Source organism: Musa acuminata, chromosome BXJ3-8 (genome assembly GCF_036884655.1).
Source record: "Musa acuminata AAA Group cultivar baxijiao chromosome BXJ3-8, Cavendish_Baxijiao_AAA, whole genome shotgun sequence".
Classification (NCBI taxonomy): domain Eukaryota; kingdom Viridiplantae; phylum Streptophyta; class Magnoliopsida; order Zingiberales; family Musaceae; genus Musa; species Musa acuminata.
In genome coordinates this window covers 13,066,555-13,092,238 of record NC_088356.1, presented here as the reverse complement: position 1 = coordinate 13,092,238, position 25,684 = coordinate 13,066,555, and the positions used below count along the sequence as shown (strand labels likewise).

At 47.9% G+C, this 25,684-nt stretch overlaps 1 protein-coding gene across 1 annotated transcript; it reads right to left on the bottom strand.

Annotated features, from left to right (window-relative positions):
- Positions 1-357: 357 nt before the first annotated feature.
- Positions 358-23,875, bottom strand: LOC135644543 (uncharacterized). Its single transcript, XM_065162206.1, has 6 exons — positions 23,525-23,875; positions 21,172-22,104; positions 20,901-21,095; positions 19,897-20,051; positions 18,229-18,339; positions 358-745 (listed from the first exon to the last, which is right to left on the bottom strand). The coding sequence occupies exons 1-6, from the start codon at positions 23,660-23,662 to the stop codon at positions 679-681; spliced, it is 1,599 nt and encodes a 532-aa protein (XP_065018278.1). The 5' UTR covers positions 23,663-23,875; the 3' UTR covers positions 358-678.
- Positions 23,876-25,684: the final 1,809 nt, after the last annotated feature.

The following is a 25,684-nucleotide window of genomic DNA, read 5'->3' as shown; positions in this document are numbered from 1 at the left end:
AGCGAGGTGGCCGAGAGCATCATGCAGACCTGGCCCACCCGCTGCGTCTTGGAATCCCATCCCATTAGATCCGTCACATATGGCAAATGCCTCGCCTCGCCTCATCCATCAGATAAATCTTCATATAGCTTTACGGATCATCACAAAGACGCTGCTCATTCTGATGATTAAAGGAAAAGAGAGGATGAAGATGAAATTTAAAACTGCGGGTACAAAATGTTTTCTAGGCAAGATAAAACGTTTTCTAGGCAATGCGTTCAGAAAAGTCAGATTTTGATTCACGGTACCTAAGAGGTTCGCTCTTGCCTCAGCAGTTGGGCCCTGAGGCATATGTCAATTTGAGGGAGGCAAATATGATGCTGGTAAGATAAACGTTTTACTGGAAACACTAATCGAGTTAGTTTCTTTTGAACAAATCAATGAATCTCTTGGTGTCCCTTCTACAAAATGTTTCTAAATTTAAACCGTGTTCGTCCGTCTCATGGTTGCATACACAAAGATTTGGCTAGAAAAATGAGCCAACGCAGATCCAAAGCTGATGTTGAGAGGTCCACTAGGAAACCCCATCAAGATGCTGCATAACCTGAAGGTTGGTTCCTCCAAGGGGCCAAGACAGGTCCTGGTAAATTTGTAGCTGAGCAGGGACGCTGTTTGCATTGTACAACATTCGTTAATCCTTTAACTGAGCTTTTGCTTGTTTAATGCATCTGATGAGCAAACATCCCCTCGACAAAGTGGGCAGACCCTACACAGAATACATATATGCCAAGGGTTAGACATGGATGAAAACAACAGTGAGTTACCATGGATAAAGTACAGCTCAAATTTTACCATAAATCATGACATGACATTCTTCATATGCAACAGCAGCATCGAACTTCCTCAAAAATAAAAATAAAAATAAAAACAGCCACATCAAATTACTGATAACTAAACTTTGTTCATTCTTAGTTTTCCTTTTAGCATGTTGTATTGATAACACTGACAAATCTTCTCAGATTTCACAAGTTTGCAACTTACATGCCTTGTAACAAAGAGAGTGTCACCAAATTTGCACAACTCTCTTGAGAAGCTATACCACCAATTTTACCAAAAAAAGGTCAACAAGATGGATGCATGGCAACAATTGCTATTTTGAGGTTAATTTGCCATTACAAGAGCATACAATCTCATCAAGATACAAATTAAGAAGTATTAACATTGGCCACAAAAAGAAAAGGTTTAACAAATGAAAGAACAAGAAACAAACACGAAGGTTGAGTTGCAAACATCTAGTTGACACTGATCCCAAAAGAATGTGTTGTTTACATTCAAATATACAACTATAACACATTATAAGCAAACTTATAATAGACAAACTACTAGAGCAGTGTATCAATCCTTCAAATCACTTTGTGTGCAAGTAGCCTCACGATAACTTCTGAATCCTAAAATGTTTGCAAATCAGTTAGTTTCATATTGCCGATGGATTCTCTTATGTATGGGAGAACTGCTAATGCTGTAGGGAGGCATTTTAGATGTGTAGATACTATCAAGCCTAAAGCTGAGTCATATGTAGAGGCTGAAGCCTTGTGTAGACTGATCCAAGGCTTGCAACTATGAAAGATATTATTAATCAAGAACTTCTGGCCAGACAATAGAATTGATTTCATACTAATAAATGGTTCAAATGTATTTTTGAGAACCTTGACTTTTTCTTTTTCTTGTATTTGGCTGGTTTCCTTATTCATCACTCCTAGCTACGTATTTTTTCTACAATGTCTCAAATACACAATGTTCATCATATCGAGTGCCTCTACAGAGTGCCTTGTACACAAATATTCCACATGATTATTGTATTATAGCAAAAGTATGAGATTATTCCTTTTCATAGAAGTCCACATACTTGGGTTCCTACAAAATCAATCATAACATGACAGACAAAATTGTAGAATCCAATCTTTTCCTTGCAGGCCAAAGATATGCAAGGAACTGCTGGAGTAAATATGCATATAGTTAGAAGCAATATAATGAATTTTTGGACAATCCTGGCCCACGTTTATTTTTGTTCTATCCACTCGATATGAGAAAACATGTATGGTTCTCTCGTGGGGCTGACCCACAGAACCCACATATCAAATACACTGTTTTACAAAACTTATTCAAGTAATTATTTTCTGTCAGATCATCGCAGTCCTAGGATCTAATCCTGCCTTTACTACTTACCTTTCACAATATATATATATATATATATATATATATATATATATACTCAAGTAACTATTCCTTAACTAAGAGTATAAAATTTAAAAGGGAAAGGACCCTTTTTTCCATGCCACTCAGTATGGGACAGCATGTATTAGTTCTGTGATGGGGGATGGTATCTGAAAATCCTCATTATGAAGCTAATATCAATAGGTGAGTGGCATATACTATGAGGTATGTCAGCATAAGGTTTTCAATACCGTTCCATACCGCCCGATATGGGTGGTACGTACCAGTCAGCCAGTTGACCGACACGCAGACCACTACTAAGTTGTCACGCACTTAACTGGTTTTGCCTAAGTCCCGGCACCCTTGCGTGTCCGTCCGCAAAGGTCTGCCTCCCCAAAACCTCCTATGGTCCCTTAGGACCTACAAAAGATAAAACGAGTTAGAGAAAGCGTCTCACTCAGGATCCACAAGCAATCATTTCAGCAAACACTTCATAGCCAATGTAAATTTCAAACAGACTTCACAAGCTATGAACGGTCGCACAACAAAGGGTCTAAAATGATCCATTACAGATCCAAATACTCATAAGTGTCCACATGATACGACATTTATTTACAAGCCTAAGACGACCACCAAAACCAAAGAAAATGAGGCTGCTAAGCCTACTGTTAACCCTTTACATGCTATGAAAAGCATAAACAAAACCGAAAGACACGAACATACATGAGCATTACGTCAAATACCCCATTTACAGTTTTGTCTATGACATTCTCCCTCATTTATTCCTTTGACATCCTCGTCGAAGCCTTTGCAGACGTTGCATCTCCTCACCTTTGCTGAGTTTTCAATTTCTGCTCCAATTGCAATGTACCTCTTGGCTCCCAACTGCACTCTGCCACTATTGTTGAGTAGTCGAACTTTGATCCGCCATGCTGCTTCAACTCACCAATGACTTTGACTCCGATGTGGAGTCGACTGAGTTGTGCTAATCCTTATTGTTTCCTACGGATCTCTCAAATGAAGGAAAAAACTATCCTTAGTATACATCAGTCTCTCAAATGCCTCATGCCGCTTAAACTAGATGGATGCTTATTAGAGCTTTAACGAGTATCGCCTCGTAGACTTTAAAGTTTTTGGATCCTTCATAAAATTTGCCCATCAATTCTTCTTCCACTTAGTCGTCACTTCCAAGTAGGTTCGCATCACTTCCGCTTTCGATTGACATTCTGTTATGAAATAAAACAGATACTCTACTCTCAGTAGCACTGATCACCATTGATGAGGATTTGACAACTATTATCTTCCATTAGGTTTCTTCGAAGGGTCTTTGAACCTGAGCAGAGCTCCTCTGTTGAATAGATAAGAGAATTGGAATACTCGATTACGCCCATTCTCTTAAGAGTTGAGAAGGCAAAGGTTACTTGACTTCACTCCGCCTCCTCAAGGGTTGTACTCCATGCATCGAGCTGGTTACTAGCCTTCGCCCGCTCTTTGCTCACATTTTTGAAACACTCGAAGTGTTTGCACTCCTTACTATCACGGACTTAGCTGGTTTTGCCTAAGTCGTGTGGCACCCTTGCGTGTCCGTCCACAAAGGTCAGCCTCCCCGAAACCTCCCACGGTCCCTTAGGACCCACAAAAGAGAGAACGGGTTAGAGAAAACGCCTCATTCGGGATCCACAAGCAAACATTCCAAAAAACACTTGATAGACAATACAAATTACAAACAGACTTTACAAGCTCTGAACAGTTGCACAACAAAGGGTCAAAATGGTCCATTATAGACCAAAAATCTCTCACAAGTATCCACATGACACAACCTTTATTTACAAGCCTAAAGCGGCCACCAACCCAACTAAAATGAGACTATTAAACCTTCGACCGTCCCTCTATATGCTGTACAAAGCATGAACATACCAAAAGACACGGACATACATAAGCATTACATCAAACATCCTGTTTCGAAGTTTGTCCGTGACATTACGTTGAGTTAGCTACTGTGATTCACCTTCTCAATGCCATCGAACTTCTGGAATACAAAAAGTTTTCACCCCCAACTTAGAGCAAGTCTCTAATAGTTTTAGTCACCTTTGGGATTACACCGTCTTCTCCATCATCTTTGTCGCCTACTCCTCTGAGTCGCAAAGGTACAGCACCGCGTACTGCCTACTTTGTTCCTCGGTCGAGCACTCTTGCGTTGACCTGAAGTCCTCCACTTTTCGCTATCTTGATAAAAAGCTCGTTGACACCGGTCTTACGAAGTTCCCTGGCCTCTGCCCTTCAGCCTTGTCTCGGAACTTAGAGTTTTCCTCGGCATTCTCCACCTCCTTGGCCCCTTTCACGACCAAGCACTCTCCCTCCAGGAGAACAAAGAATCGATGACTTCAAGGATGTCCCACCTCTACGGTACCATAGCATTGCCATGCCCATAGCCCTACTATCTGTCGCCTCGCATCTGCGCCCCTTTCTTTGCGATTGGTAGATCTACCTTTGTGGCACCGTAGCATTCCTCCGAGTCCACCTCAATTCTAACCGATACTTGGTTTTGAATAACTAAGTCCCTTTAGACTCGTCGTCGCTTCCTCGCCCCTTTCAACCCCCTGCTTCAACACCTCTGTGTTCTCCGAGCAGTTCCCCTTGGTCGATGGAAAAACAGACTACAACTCCTATGCATGGCCGTCGCCATCATGTTGTAGGGTTCGTATCGATTATGTTCTTCTTAGCTTCCTTGGTAGTAACGTTCGCTTACTCGGTCTTGTCCTTTGACTTGTCGAGCTCCCTTAAGTGAATATGAGCTCTGGAGCAGTCCAACTCTCTAACCGCTCCGATCATACCTCAACATGATCAAGTCCCCCCCCCCCCATGGGACTCACTAGTATTTGCATTCGAAATTCTCCCTCGGTGGTAAACAGCCCTCATATGCTGATAACCAAGGCTTTTATTCAATGCAAAATTTGATGCACGGACGAAAAACTCGCCTCTACAATACCATGGCATTCACTCCTTGAATCTATAGTCTTTCTTGTCGTCATGTTGTTCACTGAAGTGGCACTCCCAATAGCCCCAGATCATACCTTCGTATGATCTAGTCCCTTGCAGGACTAGTTTCATGTGTATCGTATTGCCATGAACTGTTCCATCACGATCCGCTGCACCATGTCACCTCCTACTGCTATCACCATTGCATTATGATCATTGTGGGATGAACTTAGATTGTGATCCCTTCATATATGGCCTCTGCCAACACATCGCAAGGCCTCTTCCACCTTCGATTGTGTTCGCTCCTTTGGCAATCGACCTTTGTTCACCCGCTCTCGGGTCACACCTAGACGAAGCATAGCTCTAGGACAGTCTATTGCCTAATAGCTCTTGAAGTCCACCGACTTCGCTAAAATTGGTGCACCATCAAGATCCTGGGCCTCTGCCCCCACCAGCACAATCTCCGCTAGCACCGTTTCTTTCATGGCAACTTGAATGACAGCATCATGACGTATTCTTCAAGAGTACCCGCCTTCGCATCCTCTTACCCCGTGCCAAGGCCTTATGAACCCAACTTCGCCTCTGCAAGTTGAGTCGTCTTGGTTCCTTCGTCAAATACTTCTCCGAGATAGGGTGCATGTGCCTCAAAGCTCCTTTCGTCTTTGGCACCATACAGGATAAGTCCGCTCCATTAGAATAAAGGACCCATAGAACGACACGATCCCGCTCTTGCCTCTGCAAAAGTTTATGTCCTTGACCTCTGTCCAAGGAAAGTTTCATGCTTTCACTCCATATTTCATCTTCTATGCTGACTCCCTTCATGCGGCTTAGGTACTTCACTTCTCGATTTGCATTGAGTTGATGGTGGCCCTCGTGCCCATCATTCCACGGGCCAACCCTCCATTGAGTCTGATCTCCATATCAAGTCCAAGTATGCCTTCATTTTGTGTTGCCTTGGGCTGCTCCCCCACTTGATCTCGCAATGCATCTAATAATGCATTACCTCATCCGAGATCATACGATAACTCCTCGCCACTCGCTCGATCCGTTGAGCTTTGTGGGGTTGTTGTCTTGAGGTACTCCTCAACATGTACAGTCCGTTGCACATTATTCTTCCTCTGGAGAACCAGGACTTATCCCTCCAAGGTATTTATCCCGTTGAAGCAACTTCTCTCTTCGCATCCTTCCCTTTGGAAGTTTCGGAGACCATCATTGCCTTAAACTACTCCGCCTTGCTGAACAAACTATGCATTATTCTGCCCCCGCAAATGCACGTGCTAGATTAGGACTTCTCGCCAATAAAGCCCCTACTGCACCCCTCAAGGCCTAGCAACATGCTGAACTCGCTGCACACTTTAGCCTCCTACGGACGTATCCTTCTCATGCCGAAGAGAAAGTTTCAATGCTTCATGGCATTGAGTTTCGATCGTCTTGAGATGGCCACGAACATCCCATCGTCCGCATACAAACTCTTGCATGAGTACTGTTAGTGCAAACACCTTTTTTTCTTAGCCGTGACCCGAGAGGTCGTCTCGGCTCGTTCGGGGGTCCGAATGGCGGGGACCTCCCTGGGGCGGTGCTCGTCTCCTCCGGGGTGGTCGGGGCGGCCTCGGACTCGGGGCGATGCAGCGACTTCCTCCGGGTGGGGACTCCTTGGCTGCGTATCCCGGACGGGAGTCCTCGGCTTGATACCTGCACAAAGGTCGGGTCGGCTTGACCCGACCCCTCCGACGATTAAGTTAGAGAGATGCGGTGGCGATTGTTCGGGGATTTCAGCCTGCCTTCTTCCCTCTGGCTCGAGGGCGTTTATAGGGGGAACTCGGCACTATCGGGCGCGCCCTCCCGTCGGTCGGGGTCGTATCTCTGATGGCGTCCGACATCGCCGAGGACCTTGCGTATGGGAATGGGGAATCGCAGGGTATGGGCGAGCTTCAACCGCTACCTACTCCTGTCTCGTCCTACTGTGCTGGGTCAACTGAGGGACTGTGGGCTCAGTGAAGCTGTCGTCCGGACGCAGACCGTCGCCCTCGTTGCTCTCCCTAGGGCGCCGCGCCTGTCCACATGCGGGGGACGTCGCCGGGAGTGGGGTTTACCATTTTTTGCCATATCATATCCCCCCCCAAAGGAAGCCACGGCTCGGCATCGGACGGTGGGGATTCGAGGCGTGGCTTTGATCGGTAAGCGGCGGTGTTCTTCGAGGCTCACAATTGAGGCACAGGTCCGCGGTAAGTAGGCCGCGCTTCATAGGCGCTTTAGCGCGGCATGAGGCCGGGGGATATGTTTCGGGCGTGTGGGCCGCGCCGAGGAGGTGGTCTCGGGAAACATGCCGCCGCCGAGGAGGTGGTCTCGGGAAACATGCCGCCGAGGAGCGCGTCTCAGGCGGGCTAGCCGCGCCGAGGAGGTGGTCTCGGGAACATGCGGCCGAGGAGTACGTCTTGGGCGGGCTGGCCGCGCCGAGGAGGTGGTCTCGGGAACATACGGCCGAGGAGCACGTCTCGGGCGGGCTGGTCGCGCCGAGGAGGTGGTCTCGGGAACATGCAGCCGAGGAGCACGTCTCGGGCGGGCTGGCCGCGCCGAGGAGGTGGTCTCGGGAACATGCGGCCGAGGAGCACGTCTCGGGCGAGCTGGCCGCGCCGAGGAGGTGGTCTCGGGAACATGCGGCCGAGGAGCACGTCTCGGGCGGGCTGGCCGCGCCGAGGAGGTGGTCTCGGGAACATGCGGCCGAGGAGCACATCTCGGGCGGGCTGGCCGCGCCGAGGAGGTGGTCTCGGGAACATGCGGCCGAGGAGCACGTCTCGGGCGGGCTGGCCGCGCCGAGGTGGTGGTCTCGGGAACATGAGGCAAGATCGTCGTTCTTTTTAGGCGTTGAGAAGTCGTAGTGGCCGTTCTCCACGTCATTTCCTGCAGCGGCTTTGGGTCCGCATTTATGATGGGGTGTTTGTTGGTCTTCCCTGATGCGAGTGGGCGTGCGGATGAGCTGTCGGGCGCTAGGGGGAGACGAAGGGACGTCTCTTTTGGCGGGTTTTTTCTTACATGAATGGCGTACTCTGCCCGTTTTATGATTTCTGCTGCTGAGTCTTGAACCTCGTCGTTTCTTTCTGCCATCGCACCTTCTCCTCTCCTACGCCACCATCCCACAGTCGCTCCCTCGTCGTCTCTCTTGTTCGTTCCAAAAGCCGGTAAGGAATGTCCTTCTCACCTGTCTCTTCGCCTTCGTCCCTCGACAGAGTCCGGGAGAGCATGCCTCCGTCTTCCCCGGACGAGGAGGAGGCGCGAGCCCTTGAGGCTCTAATGTGGCCGCACGACCTCGACTCGGTGGTGAGCGGGTCGTCGCTGGAAAAGCTCCGGGAGCGTTATTACATCCCGGAGGAGTTTGTCCTGGTTGCCCCTGATCCGGGGCAGCGGTCATACGACCCGATTCCCCGAGGTTTTGCGCTGACCCAAGATGCCCTAGAGGCTGGGTTGCGCCTTCCCCTTCACCCCCTCATTGTTTCCTGCCTATCTCTCTGGCGGATTTCGCCTTCCCAGGTGGCGCCTAACTCATGGCGGTACCTGGTAGCGTTCTTTGGGGAGTGTTACTATGCTAACATCACCCCTACCCGAAACCTCTTTCTCTCATGTTTCCGCCTTCTCAAGGGGCCGGGGGGCTATTTCGTGTCAGCCCGGGCTGGCTTTCGCGTCGGGGGAGCCCCTTCGAATAATAAAGGGTGGAAGGGGCGGTTTTTTTACGTTAGCTGGCCGAGGGATTGGGGCTTCGGAGTTCGGTGGGCGGTGAGGGTGATAGACAACACAGTCCCGGACTTGAACGACGAGGAGCGTCGGGATTTGAAGAGGCTTCGGGCAATCCTTCCCGGTTCTCAGGCCATCCAAGCTATGACCGAGGAGTGGCTAGCCGAGGCGGGTCTTAGCCCGGCTTTCGGGGGTATGTTTATAGAGGGTGTTCTCCACGTTTTATTTGTTTTCACAGTTTGTGATGGTTTTGCTTGTCTCCTTCGTAGGAATGAAGCTCCTGTCCCTCCGTGGTGGTCGCTCTTCGTCGGCTTCTTCCCCGCGCCAGTCCGCTGCTTCCCCTCCGCGTTCCTCAGCCGACCCGCTGCCCGGTTCGGCGGGTGCCCCATTGGAGATCCCCGAGGGACGTCCGTCAAAGAAGGCGAGGACGACGGGTCCTGGGAAAACCAAGGCGGGGACCACTCCTTCAGCAATCGCGGGCGCCAAGCGGACCACTCGGGACGAGGGGCCTTCCCGATTTGATGGGCTCAGCCAGGGGGCGGCCGGGAAGAGGGCGAACCTGCCCACGGTGGATGATCTGTGCGGGCTACGCACGGGGGCCGACGAGCCCCTATGGGCAGCGGTGATGGGCGAGCTTCCGACAGGGGAGGCTTCCGACCCGCTGGTCGCCCGATGGAAGGGGCTGTCCCGAGGGGACAAGGTATGGGCCGGGGGAGATCCCTCGGCCGCCTTTCTTCGAGGCGTGCTCCACCCCGACCTGGCTCGGGACCTGTACACCCTGCCCTCGGAGACCATGCTCAACAAGGCGGGGAGGTTTCTGACATTGGTAAGCATTTCGCTAACTCCGGGCATCCCTGCGACTGTGCGCTGACCCTTATTTTCTTGTGACAGGGCCTCCACTATTCGACGGCGCTGATGGACCGAGTGCGCGATGCTGGCCAGATAATCTGGGACTTCAGCGAGCGCAACTCCGAGCTGTGTCGTCAGCTAGAGGAGATCCGGGCTGGGTCGGGCCCCGAGGCGGTAGCGGCTGCGGAAAAACGCGCGACCGATTCCGAGGAAGAGGTGGCGCGCCTACGAGCAGAGCTCGAGCGGTCGGGCGATTCGGTCAAGGAGCTGCAGGAGTTCCTCCGTTTGGATCGGGCCGAGCTCCGCCAGTCGAAGTCAGAGGCGCTTGGTCTCTCCAAGAGGGCGGAGAAGGCCGAGGCTGAAGCCCGCGCTGCTTCCGAGGCGTTGGCTGAGGAGGTTCACCTCCGCCCGTCAAAGGACAAGGAGGCGATCGAAGCCTACAAGAAGTCCGAGAACTTTGAGCTCGGACTGACCCGAATGGGGCGAGTATCCTACGAGTACGGATACAGAATCGCCCTGGGTCGCTTCGGCTCGTGCCCTCCCGGCTCCGAGGTGGAAAGGGATCCGTTCGCCTCTCACCCCGTGGACCTGGAGGTGGACATGCCGGAAGACGTGCCGTTCGACGACCGCCCGAAGACTCCGGGAGAGCAGTGAGGGTCGTTTTTGTATGTCGGGGTCGAGGGTGTGAGGGTTTTGTGTGTATGGGTTTTTTGTATCCCCTCCTTTTTTAATAAGATGATCTTTTCCTCCGATTTTCTGTGTTTGCGTAGTGTCTATGTCTTTAGACGAAGTATTTCCTAAGGTTTTGTATGTTCCAAGTCCGGGGCACGGGGTCGCCACCCATTGTTGCGAGTCGGAACGTCCCCGGTCGGGGTACTCCGATGACCCGATAGGGTCCCTCCCACTTTGGGGCCAGCTTCCCCCTTACTTGGGTTGGGTGGCTGACTTCGATTTTGCGCAGGACCAGGTCCTCTAACTTTATCGATCGGGGTCGTACGCTCCGGTTGTAGACCCTCGCCACGGCTCTTTTGTAAGAAAGAGCTTTCTGGTGTGCGTTGGCCCGTCTTTCCTCGAGCAGGTCCAGGTTGGATCGAAGTCCTTCGCCCGAGGCTTCTCGGCTGTAGTCTGTCGTCCGCGGAGTCGGGACGGCTACTTCGGATGGTAGCACGGCCTCGGTCCCGAACGTGAGGCTATAGGGAGACTCCCCGGTCGGGGTCTTGGGGGTGGTGCGAAGCGCCCACAAGACGCTCGGGAGCTCGTCGATCCAAGCCGATCGGGTAGCGGATACCCGTCTCTTGAGGCCGTCGACGATGGCCCGGTTGGTTACTTCGGCTAGCCCATTTGCTTGGGGGTAAGCCACCGAGCTGAACCTCAGCTGAATTTTGTGTTTGGCGCAGAACTCTTGGAATTTCCTGCCGGCGAACTGAGGTCCATTGTCGGTGATGATGGACTGGGGCAGGCCGAACCGAGTTATGAGGTTTCTCCACACGAACCTTTCCACTTGCGACTCCGTAATGGTTGCTAGGGGCTCGGCTTCGACCCATCTGGTAAAGTAGTCCACTCCCACGATGATGTACTTCCGCTGGCCGGAGGCGGGCGGAAGAGGCCCGAGTATGTCCAGTCCCCACTGCGCGAATGGCCAGGCGCAGTCGACGGGGGTGAATAGGACCGCCGGCCGTCGAGCGGTGCGGGCGTGGTCCTGGCACGAGCTGCACCGCCGCACGAAAGCTTTCGCGTCCTGGCGCATGGTCGGCCAGTAGTACCCCTGTCGAAGTACCTTGTGCGCCAGGGCTCGTTCGCCCATGTGTTCCCCGCAGGCCCCTTCATGCATGTCGGACAGAACCGTCCAGGCTTCGCTCGGCTCCAGGCAGCGCAACAAGGGGCGCGAGAAAGACCGCTTGTACAGCCGTCCTCCTTCCTCGGTGTACCACGCCTGCGTCCGACGCAAGCGTCGAGCTGTAGTTGCATCGTCGGGCAGGGTCCCGTCCCGCTTGAAGCGTAGCATCTCCTGTACCCAAGTTGCCGGCGTGCCGTGAGCGACGGTGGCGACGATCTCTATGGCTCGGCGGGGGAGTTCTTCGGTCTCGGGCCGAGCCCAGGGGGCCGGGCCGGACGCCAGTTTTGCTAGGGTGTCGGCTCGCTGGTTCTCGCTCCTGGGGACATTCGACAATTCAAAACAGGCGAACTTGGCGGCAAGGCTTTTTACCTGTGCCAGATATTTCGCCATAGTCGGGTCCCGGGCCTCGTATTCGCCGTCGAGTTGCCTAGCCACCAGCTGTGAGTCGGTGATGACGCGTATGTCGGTCACCCGCATTTTCAGTGCCAACTGGAGCCCCGCCAGCGCCAGCTTTTCGATCGGCGGGTAGCGTTCTTCTGGCCCGCTCAGCATGTGGCTGACGTAGTAGACCGGCAGTTGATCGCCGGAATTTTCTTTGACCAGAACCGAACTGACCGCGTGCCGGGAGGCGGCGAGGTAAAGACTCAATTTCTCCCCCGGGGAGACCGAAGCGAGTCGAGGGAGGCTGGCCAGGTGTAGCTTCATCTGCTCGAAGGCCCTTTCGCATTCCGCCGTCCATCGGAAGTTCTTCGGATCCTTCAGGGCCTGGAAGAAAGGGTGGCATCGATCTCCCGATCGGGAGAGAAAACGTGATAAAGCGACTAGCCTCCCGTTAAGGCGCTGCAGGTCTCTGATCGTCCGAGGAGGCTGCATGTTAATAATGGCCTGTATCTTTTCCGGGTTGGCGTCAATCCCTCTCTCGTGTATGATGAATCCGAGGAATTTTCCCGAGGTCACGCCGAAGGCGCACTTGGCGGGGTTGAGGCGCAGGCCGAATTTCCGCAGAGTGTCGAATGTTTCAGCCAGGTCGGAAGGATGAGCCTCCGCCGTTCGGCTCTTTACGATCATGTCGTCGACATATACCTCCATGTTTCGTCCAATCTGGTGGGCGAACATCCTGTTCACCGTCTTCTGGTAGGTTGCTCCGGCATTTTTTAACCCGAACGGCATAACCTTGTAAAAATATATCCCTTGCTCGGTGAGGAAGGCGGTGTGTTCTTGGTCTTCGGGTGCCATCCGAATTTGATTGTACCCGGAGAAGGCGTCCATAAACGAGAGCCGGGCATGGCCGGCCGTGGCGTCGACTAGCTGGTCGGTCTTCGGCAGGGGGTAGCAATCTTTTGGGCAAGCATTGTTGAGACTGGTGTAGTCAACGCACATCCGCCAGCTTCCATTAGGTTTTTTGACAAGGACTACATTGGAGAGCCACTGTGGGTACCTTGCCTCTTCTATGAAACCGGCCGCCAGAAGCCGGTTTACTTCTTCTCGGATGGCCAGTTGCCGATCCGGGGCCTGCCGCCTGGGCCTCTGTTTCACCGGGCGGGCGTCGGACGAGATGTTCAGGTGGTGCAGCGCGACCTCCGGGTGGACTCCCGCTAGGTCAGCTGGGGTCCAAGCGAAAATGTCGGCGTTGGCTTGCAGAAGGCCGACGAGCTGCCGTTGTTCTTGTTCGGGCAATCCCGACCCGATTTTGACTGTTTGGTCGGGCCTTCCTTCGATCAGTGGCAGGTCGATGGTGGATTCCTTCGGCTCGGGGCGGGGGGTCGGTTTTTTTCCCTCCCGGGGGTCTTCGAGCGGGGATTGGACCCTCGCTCTCTTGTTTAATGACACAGCGGTCAAGTAGCAGCGCTTGGACTCCCAGGAGTTCCCCGCCACTTCCCCGACCCCATCGTGGGTTGGGAACTTGATGGTTTGGTAGTAAGTTGAGATGACGGCTCGGGTCTTGTTGAGGGTTGGCCGTCCCAGGATGGCGTTGTATGCCGTGGGGAGGTCGACCACCAGAAAGGAGGTCATCACCGTTTTTGCCTTCGGGAAGACTCCCAAAGTTAGGGGCAGGGTGATGACCCCTAGTGATGAGATTGAGGCGCCGGTGAACCCCGTGAGTGTTGAGCATACCGGCTTCATGTTCTCCTTTACCAGGCCGAGCTTTTGGAAGGCGTCCCAATAAAGTATATCGGCCGAGCTTCCAGTGTCGATCATGATCCTCCCCACTTGCGCGTTGGCTATTCTGGCTGATATCACCAACGCGTCATCATGTTCGGGTGGTTCAGGTTCCCCGGTCGGGAAGGTGACTTCGGGGCCTTTTGCGGGTTTGGAAGCTTCAGCTCGGGAGGCCCTGGCGTACGCCCTTCCGCCCGCCATGGAACTTCCTCCGGACGCCGGCCCGCCGGTTATGACCTCTATGTGCCGCTCGATGGGGCCCTCCGGGCGTGGCGAGAGCTCTTTATCTGGTCGGAGGTATGAGCCGAGGTGCCCTCGGCGGATGAGCTCCTCAATTTGCCTTTTTAATTCTCGACATTCCTCGGTGTCGTGACCGGGCTGCCGGTGGAAACGGCAGTATTTAGAGCGGTCCGCGAGTTCGCGCGGGCTCCTCATCGGGTAGGGGTCTTTGAGAAGGCCTTTCTCCTTAATATGGAGAAATATTTCGGTCCGAGAGGAGTTCAGGCCCGGGGGAGGGGACCTAGGTACCGCATCGTTGAAGCCGCCGGCCCTGCGCCGGGAGGTAGCAAGCTGTTGTGGTTGGGACTGCTCTGGCTTGACCCTCTTGCGCTCGTCGCGCTTCCCGACCATCCAGGCCTCGGCCGCAATGTACTGGTTCGCACGCTGCAACATTTCGGGGACCGAAGTGGGGGGTCGTTCCACCAGAGACCAAAAGAATCGGGTAGGGTGCAGGCCCATCATGAATGCCTGCATCATCAAAGAAGGGTGAGCATCAGACAGCCCGCGGATTTGTGCGGTGAAGCGGTTCACAAAGTGAGAGAGGGGCTCATCCTCCCTCTGGTTGAGCCCGAGGAGCATCGCCACCGACGGTTTCGACTTGGCATAAGCCAGGAAGTTAAGCTCAAAGTCCCTGGCCAATTGGTCGAAAGAGGCGATGGTCGCGGTCTTCAGATTGCTGTACCACGCTCGGGCCGGGCCCCGCAGGGTTGTCGGGAACGCCCTGCACATCAGGGCGTCGGAGGTCCCGTATAGCGCCATTTGGGCGCGGAAAGCGGCCACGTGGTCCGCCGGATCAGTGGCCCCCTCATAGGCATCTAACGACGGGAGCCGGAAATGCGGCGGGATTGCTTGCTCTTGAATCTCGGGGGTGAAGGGGGACCCCTGGTGTTGTTCGGCCCCCGGGTCTCCCTTGGTTCGGCGAACCTCACGCTGCACCTCGTCTAGCCGGCGGCCTACGAGGCGTAGCTGGGCCCACAGGCCCTCGGCCGGGTCTGAAAGCGGGGCTGCGGGCGTCGGGTGCGCCGCTGGTTCCTCGGCTCCCGGGTTGGGTCGATTGGACCGGAGGCGAAGCGGGAGACTCGGGGAGCGGCGCGGGGTTTTGAGCGGCGGGCCGTTGCCGTGGTGGAGGTAGAGTCGAGTGTGAAGACGTCGGGGGAGAGACCAGCGGGATGATGGTCTGCATCACTCCCGTAAGAGCCCGGACCTAGTGCGTGAGGTCGTGGAAGGCCTCGGGTGGCACGGGTGACGGGCCACCGGGATTGGCGATGGGCGGCGATAGACCCGGATCGTTGAACAATCGCCAATAGCGCTCCGAGATCGTAGCGGGGCGCTCGTCCCGAACCCCCTCCTGTTGGGGATGTTCTTCCGCCGCGTCGGTCGGGTGCGACCGGACGGCTGGGGGTTCGTCAGAGTGGGCTTGTTGATCGCTTGACATTCGGACCGGCCCTCCTTCTAGCGCCATTATGTTAGTGCAAACACCTTTTTTTCTTAGCCGTGACCCGAGAGGTCGTCTCGGCTCGTTCGGGGGTCCGAATGGCGGGGACCTCCCTGGGGCAGTGCTCGTCTCCTCCGGGGTGGTCGGGGCGGCCTCGGACTCGGGGCGATGCAGCGACTTCCTCCGGGTGGGGACTCCTTGGCTGCGTATCCCGGACGGGAGTCCTCGGCTTGATACCTGCACAAAGGTCGGGTCGGCTTGACCCGACCCCTCCGACGATTAAGTTAGAGAGATGCGGTGGCGATTGTTCGGGGATTTCAGCCTGCCTTCTTCCCTCTGGCTCGAGGGCGTTTATAGGGGGAACTCGGCACTATCGGGCGCGCCCTCCCGTCGGTCGGGGCCGTATCTCTGATGGCGTCCAACATCGCCGAGGACCTTGCGTATGGGAATGGGGAATCGCAGGGTATGGGCGAGCTTCAACCGCTACCTACTCCTATCTCGTCCTACTGTGCTGGGTCAACTGAGGGACTGTGGGCTCAGTGAAGCTGTCGTCCGGACGCAGACCGTCGCCCTCGTTGCTCTCCCTGGGGCGCCGCGCCTGTCCACGTGCGGGGGACGTCGCCGGGAGTGGGGTTTACCATTTTTTGCCATATCAAGTACCGAATTCTTCGAGTTAGCAATTCCCCTCACCTCTGTGAGCTTTGCACAACTCTTTTAGTCAATGAACAACCCATTCCACCTTGTATAGTCTGGTCCTTTACCAAGCGTCTCGCTTGCCTTGAGCACCATCAAGTATGGTTGCCAACATTGAGCCGTAGCTCGAACTCAGCCATCCCAACCTTTGTGCGCTACGCATTCTTCCCAGCTTGCTTGTCCTTGCGATGCCTCTTGCGCGAAAAGTTGGTCATTCCTCTGAATGTCAATCTCAGATACCCGCTTCACTAAGTGACTCCTTTTCCCTACATCTCCATGCTTGTTTCCCCAAACGATATGCGTGCTAGCTACCCTCAACACAGCCTCGCTATGTCCCCCACATTTGCATGCCAAGTATTTCTATGTGTGCTTGTCCTGCTCCAATACCATATATCACGCACTTAGCTAGTTTTGCCTAAGTCGTGCGGTACCCTTGCATGTCCGTCCGCAAAGGTCAGCCTCCCCGAAACTTCCTATGGTCCCTTAGGACCTACAAAAGAGAAAATAGGTTAGAGAAAATGTCTCACGCGGGATACACAAGCAATCATTTCAGCAAACAATTCATATCCAATGTAAATTTCAAACAGATTTCATAAACTCTAAACGGTCGCACAATAAATGGTCCACTATAGACCAAAATACCCACAAGTGTCCATATGACACAACCTTTGTTTGCAAGCCTAAGACGGCCACCAAAACCAAACAAAATGAGACTGCTAAGCCTATTGTCAGCCCTTTACATGCTATGCAAAGCATGAACAAAACCAAAAGACACAGACATACATGAGCATTACATCAAACACCTCGTTTACAATTTTATCTGTGACAAGGCGGTATCAAGTATTTGGCTGCAGCGAGGCGAGGAAGAAGAGGGCATTCGAAGAAGAGGGAGAAGCATCGAAGAAGGGGGAGAATCATCGAAGAAGAGGGAGAAGCATCGAGTGGGGGCAACAAGGCGAGGGGAGGAAGAAGAGGGCGTTCGAAGAAGAGGGAGAAGCATCGAGAAAGAGGACCGCTAAGTCACCGATACGTCGTCACTAGCGTCTTGATGAAACTGAGCCCATAGAACCTCGACGCGAACTTATCTTCCACGCCCTTTCTCGATCCCAAACCGGCGTCGCCCTCCCTCGACGATCCCTGTCGATCAATTAATCGATCGACCAACACGAAAGATTTAATCCCCTATCAAGAACCAGGAGGTAATAGCGATGAGAGTCGTACCTCTTTGTAGGAGGAACTGGAGACGAGGGGATTGGGGGAGGCAACAGCAAGAGAAACGGAAGAGGCGGTCACGAGGAAGGCGGCGAAGACCCCGGAACCTTTGTAACCCTTCCAAAGGTCGTAGCCGAAGGGTTTCTCCTCCCCACCTCCTTGACATCAAAGGCCGCAACCGAGGCGACGAGAAGGCTAAGGGTTTTGAGAGAACAACGAGCATACCTAAAATTATAATTTATATTTTTTCTTTAAGCATACCGCTCGGTACCCCGTACCGAGCAAAGCTCGAAATATTGGTACGATACGAGATTAAAAACCTTGTGTCAGCATTACAATGAGGTACATGATTTTCTGACTATTATAGGTTCTCTCCTTTTTCTTAATCACCTAACTTCCAACTACCATACTTTAGAGTTGGTAACTTGGTATTGGCTTGGCATGTCGGCAAATACTGATACAACAGCCAACTCCCATGGCCCATTTAATTGTACCAAGATCCTTGATAATGATATCCATTGAACTTCACTTTTAAATGTCTAAGTTTGTGATCAAAAGAATAAAAAAAAGCCACTCGCACTTGAATTGGAAAGTGGATCTTCAACAAACATAGCAAGAGATGCTTGAGAACGTTTTTTTATCTAGGAAATGCAGTAACCTTTTTAGATATGCTTTCTTGTTAAAGAAACAATAAAAAATAAGAAAAAATGAAGCTAGTCCAGAATTTTAGAATTTCTTAAGAAAAATAAAAGCAAGATACAAAAACCTAACATGATCTAGAAGTTGTACAATATGAGACTGAGGTAGCTTGAAAAAGATGACCTTGAAATGGCAAACTGAGGAAAATGCACTAGAAGGATACCTGTGAATTTCTTTCAACCACTTGTCTATACATGTTCGATGAAATTCGTGATTGCAAGGCAACATCCGTATGCAATCTCCTTCTTCATACTCCACAAGGCAAATATAGCATCTATCAATCAAATAGCAACCACGGGAATGTGTAATAAGCTTAATTGTTTAAACTTCAAGTGCAAAATTGTTCATTATATACAAAAATAATACCACTGAAAACAATGATATTATAACTTAAAAATACAAACAGCAGCAATCTATGAAAAAAAATGCAACTTTCTGAGTACATAAGTTACACATTTAATTTCAATAAACCAGCATTTGATTGCAAATAGAATGTACATGTTGCTCCCTAACTGCTTAACTATCATACCTCAACATAATTATTATACCCTCGTCAGTGCAGCTGCAACCTATATTCATTTTTTCCCTTCTAATGCAATTTTTGTGTATGACTCAGAAAACAATCCTCTACATTATACAAACAACCTAAAATCATTGTTCATGCGCCCTATAATTTGCACAAAAAATTCTGTTTTTGGCTGGTATAACATGACAAAAATTCTGAACAGCTTGGATAACAAGCTACGGCAGATAATATAAAAGGAACATACTCTGTTGTTCACAGGCTATTGAAAGGGCAAGGCAAAACCAAGGGTCTGCATATCTAAGGTCAATGTTGGACACATGAACTGAAAAACTGTTTGCTGAATTCAGTGGCTATACTTGGGACCACAGATTGATTTCAGAGTATGACGTGAAGGATTTTTCAAGGATGCAATAGAGTTTTCTATTTCACTCACACTTTCCTGTAAACATAGTTATCTGAAAGTCACTGTATCACAGACTAGTCATATCTACAGTGCATAGTTACAGATATACTATTTCCAAACAATGGACAAACAATAAGGGAAAACAATTATTACAAGCTTGCATAAGACCATTTTATGCCTATGTACATTCATATAATAAACATGCACTTCATGCATGTAAAAATATACATAAGATCCTTCGAATTTAAAAAAAAAGGAAATGGAGGGAAGTAAAGTGATAACTTGGCTAGAATGACAGAAAGATTTTCACACCAATGTGGTACTTGGAGAAAAACAATGTGTTCTATACATACACATGTATAAGTTAGTGTACTACATGTAATTATGCAAATGTATTATGCTCCTAAGACATCTTTCCTATGTCCATGCACATTGAACTTGTGACAGAATTTAATTGTAATCATAAGAATCGCAGAAGCATTTCTAACAAAACATGCTTGTGTCTGAGACTACATATTGTACTATCCTAAGATTTATCAGATTGATCTCCTCTACAGCTTAGAATACAGAAAATACCACAGAAGTCTAAACAAAATCATTTACGACAGTCAAATTTAGGCTATATGGATTACAAGAAAGCGACTTTAGTAATTTAAATAAAGTATAACAATGCATCTAAGCATCTAAAAGCTACATGATCAAAAAAACCTTATATTCAACGAGAATATTTAATAATGAAGGTCCAATGTGACATTTAAGCAATTGCCAGCATATTTAATTAGAAGCACTTAATAATTTTCATCAGTAAAAGACAAGGTGTTTTTCATAACTTTTAAACAAGGAGCAGCAGGAAAACTTCACAGATAAGTAAAAGGGCAACCAAGAAAAGGAGTGATTCTTACTGTGCAGCCTCCTCGTTTTGGGTTTTTGATGGCTTGTTATATATTTTTATTGGAATACACTCTACAACCTCCTTTGGTGCAGGAACTGAACCGATGGATGAAAAAGATGGTCGAGAAGATAGAGCTATGGACTGCTGGTGGATTTCATCCAAAACCTAAAAGAGTTGCATAAGAAGTAAATTTGACTGCTCCAAAGAAACCATATGTATGTATGTATGTATGTATGTATGTATGTATGTATATATACATACATATACATATACATATATATACATATATACATATATACACATATATATATACATATATATGTATATATGTATATATATGTATATATGTGTATATATACACATATATATACATATATATGTATATATATATATGTGTATATATGTATATATATGTATATACGTATATATATGCAAGGATTGAAATATCGTACCATACCGAAGTTTAGACATTCGCTTGGTATGGTACGGTACTGTATACCAAGTGATATTTCGTTCGGTATATATATATATATATATATAATTCAGCGACATCGCTTCACCGAAGCGACATCGCCTCTCTCTTCTCCCCAAGCGGGGATACGTTGCCGAGGCGACGTCGCAAAAAAAAGGCGACCCTATATATATATATATATATATATATATATATATATATATATATATATATATATATATATATACCGCTTGGTAGTGGGCGGTCTGTATACCGATCTGCTAACGGACTGATAGGTACCGCCCAATACGAACGATATTATTCGAAATTATAATCCTTGTATATATGTATATATATGTATGTATATATGTATACACATATATATATGTATACACATATATATATGTATACATATACATATACATATACATATACATATATTTTATACATATACATATACATATATATATGTATACATATACATATACATATACATATATATATATGTATATTTTATACAACAAATGTTTTTGTCCAAGTTCATATTCACTGTTCCATCATACCTCAAACAGTGCTTCAGCTAGCATAACAATTCTTGATATGCTTGCCCTAGTGTTTGTGTCATCATCAGGATTGGCAGTTTGTCTACTTGTTCTGCATGTGCACCGGCCTGTTCGATGCTGACCAGATAAAATACATGATCTGTCATGACCTGACAAACTCTCAAACCGGCTACCAAGTCGTTGAAGAGCACGAACCTGCAAATAAAAAACAAATTCTGTGATTATTGCATAAATATGAGAAACCACAAAGAGACAATCCAAATTGTCCTACCTGAGATCTTATTCTTCTTCTCCTTTCAAGGAAAGCTGATCTATGCTCCAACGCATCATGATGCACGGTTCGCCTATTTGAGACACTATCATCGCCGATATCCATAGATCTAGCAATCCGACGAAGGTTACTACTAGAGGAATCAGACAAAAATCCACTAATCCTGTGGGAAGAAGGTGTTCTTCTTGCACCACCCAAGGCTCGTCTTCCACTAGCCTGCGCACTGGACCACACAGACCTATCTTCCAGGAAAGCAGGATAAAATAAACCATCAGAAAATGGAGTTCTCCTGAGAACTCTATCACGGAGCCTTCCAACACTAAGTGTTCTGCTAAACCTTACACTACCTTCCAAAGGTTCTTGGGGTCCAAGCCTTCTATGAGAATGCCTTGTATTCCTGGATTCTACAAAGCTCCTATTAGAATATTGACTAAATGTAGCCTCTCTTTCTGCATTAATTCGACCTGCATTCTGGGATGAGCTCATTTCCAGAGTGCTGCCACTTTGTGTATCATTTCTATCCACAGAACTATCAAGATTTACTAAAACATATTCTCCCATGTCACTTCTTGGAACAGAGAGACCAGTAGAGAGGAGAGAACGGGACCCTGACGAACCCAAACTGACTGCTCTGTTAAGCCTAAAGCTGATTCCATCTGGGATAAAGTTAAAACGAGAATGTAACCTGCCAGAAGTGCCCGATGATCGATCAACTACAGCATTTGAAGAACTGCTGTTGGGACCCAGTTCGGTCTGTGATGTACCCTCATCAGCTTCTCCACTTTGTTCAACATCAGAAGAATGCAGCAAAGGCAACTTGTTATGACAAGCAACTGCAGCTTTATCACAATCATCATCATTTCCTCCACTTGATTTACTGTTTGCTTCATCAGCACAAAAGGTGCCTTTAGGTCTCTCATTCTCTTCTGTCTTCTGCAATCACAGGAGAAAGCTCTTATTCATGCACAAAGGCTCTAGACTAGAAGAAAATAATCATCAAAGAATAATTTAGATTCGAAATTGAATAAGTAATAATTAATTTTGCTTAAAAAAAAAGAATAGTTTGTTTTACAAGATTTGAGGTTAACAAGAAAGCAAGTCTACATAAGATACCATAGGAATTAGCTTTGTGTAGGGTTTTTAATTTGCCCTGCAAAATCCATCACATGATTATGCTTACTGATAGAATGTGTCAGACAAAACCCATTGGCTACGAAGGTCCCTTCTGAAGGAAGCTAAAATGAAAAAAGTTTCTATGCCAATAGAGTGCAGAACAGCTCATAAATGTCCCACCTAATAATCATGGCATAAGTAAAAATGCCACTATGTGGCCAAAGATCCCTCTCCCGACTGCTTCTTTATTCCATAATAAAAGAAAATTAAAAGGGGTGAAAAACATCTATACATACTCAATGTTATGATAGGAATAATCTATCAAAAATTAGAATTTAAATTCTTTTTCAAGTTTCACACATTTCAAAAATCTTTTATCTGTGTTTAACAAATGGCAGCATCAAGCAAAAAGGTGAATCCAGAAATCTGCCAAGTGGAAAAGAGCCACTAGGTATTAACATCTAGACTACCATAGATAACTGACCCATTCTGTCCAGAAAATGTAGGTTTCTGATGGTACAGGCTTCTAAAAAATGTACAGATTTTAGAGGAAATTTGATCAAAATGTGTCAACTCAAAGATCTGCATTCAAAAGGGTAGAAGATCTCCATCATGGGGCATTACCAGAAAGTAACATAACACAGTCAGTACATTAAATGCTTTGCTTTGTTCAGTTAGCTAAAGATCGCAGATCAAAATAAAGAACAATTTTGTAATATATCATTCCCACCAGAAACTGAATGTTGGCATTCTAAAACAACACATAAGTAGCATGGTGTCCGAGAGAAATGGTACAAATATATTGTTGTCAAACTAATTAACATGGCCAGTTGTACACCAACAGAATCAGTCGACACTTCTCTTCTGATATCAGGCAGAAGAAATGAGCGTCTTTATAATTCAAGAGAATCTTTTGTAGCAATGTCTGTCGGCTTTGGCTTTTCATTGACACAGACCGCATAACACTTCTCTTCTGATATCAGGCAGAAGAAATGAGCGTCTTTATGATTCGAGAGCATCTTTTGTGGCAATGTCTCTCGGCTTTGGCATAGGGTTACGAACCCAATAATTTCTGCCCTATCAAAATTATTTAAAATAAATAAATAAAAGCTCCCTATCCATTGGGCTCACCACCAACAAGAAATAGATCCAGGGTTTCACAAGACAGATCAACCGTCATTATTTGAATCAAAACCAGAACAACGTCTAAAGAGACTGAAGAGAAGAAGAGATAGCCCACCTGATGGCCATCTGATAGAATGGAGGAGAGTCCGAAGCAGGAAGAGTCGAATACCCTAATCCTTCTCGGTTTCGGCTTTCGGACCTTAACCGACGAAGACGCCGCCGCCGCCGAGTCCTTGCTACTGCCGGATCCCATCAGTTAGCTCCTCCGCTGCCCGCAATCCTGGGGTAATGCCACCACTCGTATCCGCCGAATGCTAGCTAAACCCCCATCAATCCCACGGCCAAACAAACAAACCCCACGAGAGGAAGAACCAGAGAGAAGAACCGAAGGGGAGGGAGAGGAGGAGGAGCAGAAGACGAGAGACAGCTCGATCCGCAAACGAAGGGGAAACCCTTGCTCCTGCTATTATAGTATTTATTACACACCGGAAATAATATATCTGTCTCGTTCTTATTAATAATTAATCTATTATTATTAATAGAGCTCTCGGGTGTTGAATGGTCAATCAGTCAGTCGACTGACACTACTGCCCCTCCCCCACTTTTTGTCTCATATAATAATAATAACAATTATTATTATTATACTATTATTGTTGATACAATCAATAACATCAATAATAATAATGACGATAAAAATTTTAATATTCGTTTGCTTTATATTAGAAATAGTTAAATCCAGGAATGCATGTGGAAGGGCGGAGCGAGCAGTTTGCGGTGGCTCTACATTGGCAACAAGATGCTATCGTACTTCTTTTTTTATTATTTTAATACTACAAGTGGTCGCAATTTAATTCCAGGGGGGACCTGCTCGTGCCATTATGACAACTCCCCGTAGTTTCCTCGTGATCTAGGGCCTCCCCAATCCCCATTAGGATTAGTATCTATCGGTCATTTCTCCGTCCACCAAACGACTATATTTGCCCTATCGGAATGCGAAATCGTCAATCCGCTTCCTGTAATTACATTTGTCTCTATAATTGCAGACCCGTCCGTGTTCTGCTCGCATGCAAGCTGCAAGAGCTGCACCACGGGGCTCATTCAATGCTGGCCTATTCCCTTTGGTTAGGTCTCGGCTCCAGCTGTGATAATAATAGCCCCCATCCCGGGCTCTGACACTGCTAATTGCATGTTCAATTGTTTATTGTTGGGTCCAGCCCTGAGATCGGACAATTTGGACTATAATTAAAAGCGCACGCATCAAGCGATGCGGGGTAGAGAGAGAAGAACAGAGAGAGAAAAAGGAGCGAGGGCAGTGTTAGTCCATGCAGAGAACGGTGGCAGCACACGGCGAGAGAAAAGAGAGAGAGAGAAAGAAAAAAAAAAAAAAAAAAAAGGATTATGAGTTTTGGGTTAAACTTCGTACCTAAATTTTATATGAAAAATTTTTATAGTAAATTTAACAATCCTAATGGTGTTGATATATAGTTTATCCTCTTTGAGATATTTTCTTATGATATCCACTTTATAAGATCTAAAATTCTCTTATTATGATATTCATTTATATGATGAAGATATGATATTCTTGAGTCAAGATATATGATATTAATGTCATTACGATCCTCTTACTATTTTAGAGAAGACTTATTGTAAATCTGTTATCATTATTATTGATAGTGGAAGTTCGAGGTGGACTACGGTCCCGTGATTTTTCCCATATTGAGTTTTTCACGTTAAAAATTCGGTCTCACTATATGATTGATTTATCACTCTATTGTTTATATTGTTCTGGTTGATATTTGCATTTTGATATCAAGTTGGTATTTTGACGAAGAACCCATTTTGATAGAGGGAAAAAAAATTATTCCGTTTTAACAAGTTTTTCCCAACAAGTGGTATCAAAGCAGTAGATTATTTGGTGCTAGTTTTTCTTATGTGATTAAAATGGAAGAGTCAGATTGTATGATTAAATTGAACCCATCAAATTATTCCACTTGGAGGCGTACGATGGAAGATCTACTTTATTACAAAAATTTGTATAAGCCTATCAAGGTTAAAGATAAACCGACGATGAACAATGGGAAGTTCAACATAGAAAAGCTATTACCTATATTAGAAGATAGATGGATATAAACTTGCATAAGCATATTTTTTATGAAACCAGAGCTGATATTGTTTGGCAAATGTTAGAAAACCTTTTTGTGAAAAAGATAGTGAGAAATAAAATTTCTCTTCTCAAAAGGCTTGTAAATTTGAAGTATAAAGATGGTGATAATAC

Bases quoted from the DNA above. Each gene is read 5' to 3' on its own strand.
- LOC135644543 (XM_065162206.1), bottom strand. From the start codon at position 23,662: ATGGGATCCGGCAGTAGCAAGGACTCGGCGGCGGCGGCGTCTTCGTCG. The intron at 22,105-23,524 runs GTGGGCTATCTC...CTGTGATTGCAG, and splicing joins TTCTATCAGATGGCCATCAG to AAGACAGAAGAGAATGAGAG. The intron at 21,096-21,171 runs GTAGGACAATTT...TTTTATTTGCAG, and splicing joins GAAGAAGAATAAGATCTCAG to GTTCGTGCTCTTCAACGACT.